At 50.4% G+C, this 7,000-nt stretch overlaps 1 protein-coding gene across 1 annotated transcript in view; it reads left to right on the top strand.

The window, feature by feature from the left end:
- Positions 1-2,742: 2,742 nt before the first annotated feature.
- Positions 2,743-7,000, top strand: part of LOC307087118 (cysteine-rich motor neuron 1 protein) — a 39,020-nt gene continuing 34,762 nt past the window's right edge. Inside the window, exon 1 of the mRNA XM_079752574.1 lies at positions 2,743-3,463. Within this exon, the coding sequence (XP_079608700.1) occupies positions 3,166-3,463 (298 nt within the window). The 5' untranslated portion in view covers positions 2,743-3,165. The remainder of the gene's footprint in view (positions 3,464-7,000) is intronic.

Genomic DNA, 7,000 nt, shown 5'->3' with positions numbered 1-7,000 from the left:
CAAGCGGAGCGGGCACGTCCCCTAACACTACTGCAGAGGCGGAGGAACGGCGCACACAAATACACATAGACAAACACATATGCACACACACACACACACACACACAACGCTTTCTTTTTCCATCAATGACACCGTCAACAGGCATCAGAGCTCTGCAGAAGATCCCGTCACACTAGAAGGTCTCATTTGGGTTCCGAACCGACGGGGGGACGGTGGTGCTTGAGTACGTGTTGAATGACCTCAGTTAAGGACACACGTGGACGTCTGCAAACTGAACGGTTGCCGTTTGACTTTTTTTTCCCAAACACAGATCTGTGACTCAGGCTGGCCGTTCTGGGCAGCCAGGCAAACACTGCAGCTATTCACGGTCCGCACACATCGGGCCCGGCCCCACCCTTTCACTGCGATGTTCGCGCACGGTTGGAGTCACCGGCAGACGGCGGGGCCGACGCCCACATGGCCCGCGCCCTGCGTTCAGCTCAAGGTTTTTTTTGCGAACCGATTAAAAACAAAGCATGCTTGTTAAGTTTGCTGTGCTCTAATTTGGCGCTCGCTTCCACCTCAACACAACAAATCAAGGGTTGAAGGCACTTTCACTGTGGTCCCACAGACCTAGCTTATCAAGGGGGAGGGTCCCCCCAATAAACTACAGTCATGCAGCATTTAACTCTATAAATGGGGGTCCCAAATGAGGGGTATGCTCCAAGCCAAGTTTGGACCCACTCCAAAAGTGAACCAGCTCGTTAATGATTTGCTACGAGAACAAAATCCCCTCAAGTCTTTCAAATAGAAAACATTTACTGGAGATGATTTACTCTGGGTCTCAACCACAGATGACCATCGCTCCTGTGACTGTCGTGGCCTGCTTTCTGAGCGCACAGAGACTGCGAGAGAATTGAGATTCAGCTTACTATCGGGTCCATTACCACCGCCGAAGCAGAACCCGCCCTCCCTGATACAAGGAGGGGAGAGAGAGGGGTCTGGTGTGTGTCGCCAGTTGGCCTTGGTTGAAAGCCCCCATCGCCCGGGCAAAAAGGGTCAACGCGGCTTGGCCCTTGCATCTTCCCATTAGGGTGAATGGAAACCCAGCTCTCCTGAAAGGCCCAGGTCTGATCTGTCGTCGGCCAGCCGTGGGTGTCTGGACGGTGGTCAGTGGGTCGGCCCGTTGGACGGGAAGCTTCAAGAGGGTTTGGAGCGAAGCAGGGTAGGGGTAGAGGGGGCTGGCGGAGGGGTGTGTGGAGGGAGGACAAGAGCCGAGTTGTGTTGCAAGCCTTCATTATGCACGCAGGGGGATCGGTTTCCTGGATGTCGTGTTTGTGTTGGAACCAGTGGCTCCATGCAGATGTTGGACATGAAGGAGGCGCTGTTGTGTGTGTGTGTGTCTGTGTGTGTCTGTGTGTGTGTCTGTGCCTGCCTGCGTGTGTGTGGGTGTGTGATGTTGACTTCACAACATCAGAATCATCCTGGAGGGTAGATGAGACAGTGTATACCTTTACGTCTACATTTCATCACAGAGTTGATGCGGGATCCTGCCCTTATGAAATTGCCATGGCAACACAGTTGAAAGAAGATGGCCGTCTCGTGTTTGTGTTGTAACACAACTTACGCCGTGTTGTTCATAGGAGCACGATCGCGTGACAAGACAAAACAAGACAAAAAAGAAAGACAAAAACAACAGTCCTTCCTCTATTTGACCCAGTGGTCTTCCATGGAGCGCGCTCTTATTGTGTAGCTCCGACAGAAAGGACATTCCACTGGGAATCACCTCAGGTTCCCATGCTGCCCAACGTGGGGACCTTTGTCAACCACTTGTTGACATTGGTATTCATTCGGCGTCCTCCATCGCTGGTGGATCCACATCACTGTCACCTCCTCCAGCTGTGCCCACAATATGGCCCCCCACAGACGTGGACCGCGCCACACACAGGCAGAACCACCATATGTTGACCATCAATCTGCCAGTATGGGAACACACACACAGTTTCAGCAAACACTGGGCTAACCTTTTGCCTCCATTCGTGTCACCTTTTACTCCTACGGAAACAAACAAACACACATGCGTGCATCCGTGCGTACGTGCATACACACACACACACACACACACACACAAACACACACACACACACACATTTGCGGGCACACACACACAAACGCACATGCACACACATGCAGACACACACATGTACAATATATATTGAAGTTGTTAAACGACATGATAGTTGTGTTTGATTAGGAGGCTTTGACAGATGCAGTCCTTGTATTGTTGAAAAATAAATTGAGACAATCTAACAGCTGATAACAAGCCATGTTCTGCAAATGTTCCCTGACACAATGATTTGTTGCTGTGGACTTAAGATATGCTATGGTGCTCAGAGAGCAGTACACTTTTTATTTTAATAGCCAATAGTCTGCTGTATTTTAAATGTATTTAATTATCAAAAGTATTTAGCTACTAGTAACTGTAAATAAAAATAAAAATACGTATATCCATGACACTCACGTAGGCCTACGGTAAAAACAAAAACAAAACACAACTTAATAAATATATAAAACCCTCGGTTACTCTTAAGCGTTTATTGCACAACAAAAAGGGTTTTTCGAGCTTGGATAAATCAGCTGAAACCCTCCCTCCGTACTCCACTTGTTACTGGTCAGCGCGCCTGTCCGTCAGTGGGAGGGGGTACAGCTCATTTCTATATGCCTGGATGTCAATTTAGCGCTCACACTGCTCTCCTCTGAATTGTGCGTTACTTGCGCGCTACGCTCCCAGTCAAGACCAATAGGAAGTTCTGTACGCTGACACGAGTGGAATATACATGAATTGGAACAGGGGAAACCCACTGGAAGCGCGTCTACAGTAGGGATACCTGCTCACGATATTGGATAACAAAAAGCACAATTTCGCCGGCGACTCGAGAGCTTAATGCTGATATCTGCTTTCATTTTTTAGTGAGGGGGTTGGTTTCTAAGTGAACCCGAACATCTTTTATTTGTTTACGAAAAACAATTACTCTATAAAAACTTTTTTATATTAATTTTTCCCTCGTCAAGAACTTGGGGACTAACTTCCATCCAGCAGACACAGGGATATTTCATGTGGCTGGCTGCTTGACAGAAGCACGCATTGCTTGGTAAACCATCGCGGACCTCCTCCACCTCACCACGATGTCCAGCCAGGTCCTCTTCGCGTTGTTGAATGTCTTTATTCTAGCGCGTACTCTCATGGCGCACGATTGTACCCCATGTGAACTCCGAACGTGTCCCGTGCAACACCCGCATGGCTGCGAGAGCGGCCGGACCTTAGCCCGGGACCCGTGTGGATGCTGTGACCAGTGTACTCGGCTGGAGTGGGATCCGTGCGGTGGCCAGGACTGGGTGCTGGGCTACTGCGCGCTGGGGCTCACTTGCGCCTCTTTCAACAGAACTGGAGCTGCGATGCTGCCTGAGATCGGAGTTTGCAAAGGTGTGTTGCTCGTCGTGGAGTTGATGGGTGATGGGTGAATTGGTGTTTGTTGGATGTGTGCGATAATGGAGAGATTCGTTTGAATGTCGGATTCAACGTCAATCAACTCCTTACCTCCCTATGGTCTAGTGATAACTGTCCCGCCTGCCGTCGTAGGTCGAGCAGCCTCCTCCATCACTATCCACATTCTGTCAAGCCGTGATTTAATTGAGCGCCAGCGCTTTCCTCATCTTCTGCTTGCCAGAGTTACCCCACAGGTTGAATAGATTATTTGCTGCCAAGCGAGGCGGGGGTCATGTTCCACGGCTCTTTCGCTTCGCTAAAGCTTTATTCACATTTCTAAATAATGACATTGGCAGAAGAGATCCGGGTCCTTTCTGAATGATCGCTTTAGTAGGGATCAGTTCTGATGGAGTTAGATGGGAAATATCTGACAACCAATACAACCAACCAATCAAAAGGATTTTTTTGGTTTGAGTGATCAACGACATGATAGTGCCTATATACATGATCCATCCCCCCACTGGTTATACATGTAGGTTTTTGAAAGATAAAAGACACCTACATTTTCTCTGCCCATATTGATTCTGTCAAGGATCCAGAGCGTGGCTCTCGGTTGAGACAGTCTTACCACACCATTGCAAAATCCCCTCCCCCCCCCCCCCCCCCCCCCCCCCCCACACACACACACACACACACACACAAGTTTATTGGAAATCATGTGGCTTGTAAAAATATGCTGATGCAATCCAAGCTCCCGCAGCAGATCATACCTCAGATCTGCTCCTGAAGGTGTGCTCATATCACTCGCTCTTTTAAAGAAAGCGCTCCAGTGTTAGCTTTCAGCCGGAACAAAGGTAAAGAGAAAAAGGTGTCAGATTCTCACTAAGTGCACAAGGTGGCCGTTGTCTCCCCCTTGGGGACAAGCAGGCCTGCGGTGGTCTCCCCAAGCCCCACCCCCCAGCACAGAAAACGACCAGGGGGGAGACCAGCCTAGAAGCACGCGCAGCCCCTCCACCTGCGCTGTCTCCAGGCCTTCCACGGAGATTGAAGGGGACTCAAAGCAGAACCAAGCCAAAGAGTGCACAGCCGTCCCAATCCCCACCCCCAGCCCGCTGTGGGGTGGTCCGAGCCAGGACCGTCTTGGTGGTGGTGGTAGGGGTGGTGGGAGCTCCACTGGGGCTCAGCCAGCGCTGGACCGTCCCAGGAGACTGTGCTGCTGATTGGGTCTGCATTTCAGCATTTGCAGGCTGGTGGTGGTGGTGGGGGTTTCTGTGTGTGTGTGTGTGTGTGTGTGGGGTGGGGGGGGAGTAGTCTCCAGTAGTCCCTTCTGCAAATGAACAGCTTTGGAATGGGTGGTGGAGTTAATGGCTTCTCTGATTGAGGTGTGCCTCTGTTCCTGCAGCTCCTTGAAGCCTTGAATCATACCATTGACCCATAGCAGACCCCTCCACACACACACACACACACACGTACACACACACACACACGTACACACACGCACACACACACACACACACACACACACACACACACACACACACACACACACACATACAGCCACGTGCAGCGGGCTCCCTACGGGTCCTAGGTAGGGGTAAGTCAACACCTTCCAGTGTGTGCTCAGGGGGCCGTGGTCAGCAGGCTGCCGGGTAGATGGGGGGGGGGGGGGGGGGGGGGGGGGTGGCTGATCCCAGATTTCCCTCCTCGAGCCGGGGCGAGGGTCTTAAAGTGATTAGGCTCGCAATCAGGAGTTGGGGGTAAATGTTTCCGCTCCAGGGTCGCTGCTTTTCCCCTCGCGGCCCGGTGTTATGGGTGGTCAGCGGCGGTGACCAGAGAGTTACCGCGGGCGAGGGGGTCGTAACACGCAGTCGTAACACGCAGTCGTCACGCGTGGGCGCAACGCAGGCGACGTGATTTCCTAGTCTGTTCCTCATCCGCTTTTCTGTTCCTCTGGTGGCTGGCATGCTGTGGTGGCGATAGATCACCGGTCCTTTGGCTATAATAAACAGCCGACTGGAATGTCTATCCTGTTTGCAAACATTCCCCCCGCAGTCAAGGAAATACTGTAGTGCCCTGAATTCTTTTGAAACCTGCAAATGTACTTGAAGATGACTTTCTTTTTTTTTAAGCTCGCAAATCATTTTCTCAAAGACAACTGTTGGATTCCAGCGACCATTAAACAAAGAATGAACCAAAACAATGCATGCCTGAGAACGCACGTCATACCCTCTTTATATCCAAAACAAGACCCGTGCTTTTTTAAGACCCACATTGCAGCTCAAACACAAATTCCTCTTAAGGACATTCGACGGTTCGTGTTTCGAACGCAGGATGCGTCGTCATCCACAGAGTTCATACACTTCAAGTGATGATGTATTGTGACCTTGACTTCCCCAGTGAAAGTGCAAGCATGTTGTTTGCACTTTCCTTATCCTGTTCAAATGTTCCTGTTGTGACTGCCAGCACCTGCTGTCAAGGAAAGCTGTGATTCATTTTATCTACAGTACATTCCTTTACCCTCTTATTATGTCTCTCATAATACCCTGAGAGAAAACACAGCCAGTTCCTTGTTTGTTGTCCTCCTCACTGCTTGGATATTCCCCGCTCTCGTTGACTTTGAGACCCATGCTTCCGGCACTAAAGGCTCACACTTACCGTGGTACACACACCATAGCTGGAGTGTTGGAACGGACTGTCTGAAAGACACAACACTTCTTCACATGCCATCAACGTCCCCCTGTTCCTTTCCGTATTATCTTACGTTTCAAAGACTTCCTTTTTAGCTCACTATCAGCCACTGGGGCCTCCCAGAGGTCATCACTCTTTCATCCTGCTGTTGGATGCCAAGACAAGCCGTATCTGCGGACCTCGTGGCTGGGCCACAAAGCCCAGACCTTGGCTGACCGGACCAGACCGGAAGCACAGCCTATTCCAGATTAACTTCGGTCTAGTTGAAGAGAACTAAGAGGCAATATTAGACAGGAGCTGCTTGACACGGGGTCAAGCCAATCATTAGCTAATAACAGACCCCGGTCGCCCCCTCAAATACAACCTTTCATTTATTATGTCTGCGTTGGCCAGACGTAGTCCTTCTCATGCTGTCAGCTGTTTTTAGCACCTCTTATATAGAGAGCCACCCCCATGGTCGGCTCAATGAAAATACCATATACCCTTTTAGGCACAGGAAGAGATAAAAACCCTCCCTTGAAAGTGAGGACCATATTTAGGGGAAAGGAAACCGACACGACTCACAGGGAATGGGGAGAGGGAGAGTGAGTGGGCGGATTAGCCAGGGGTGTTTTGAATGGAGTTCCTGTACCTCCGTGGTCTGTCTGGCAGGCTAAGCTAGCAGCTACCTAGCCTGATGGACAGTGTCATTCATTTCCCCCCTTTTCCTGAGATTTTAAAGATAAGAGTAACAGCACCTGGCGCCTCGTTTTGGTCTACCCATAGTTCTGTTATCCAACCATTGGGGGTCAGGCTGGGAGGTTTTTTCTTGGCAGAGGGTTCGGAGAATGCGCCATCACCCAGAGG

Source organism: Pollachius pollachius (assembly GCF_949987615.1).
Source record: "Pollachius pollachius genome assembly, chromosome: 15".
NCBI lineage: Eukaryota > Metazoa > Chordata > Actinopteri > Gadiformes > Gadidae > Pollachius > Pollachius pollachius.
This window is presented reverse-complemented; position numbering and strand designations above follow the sequence as displayed.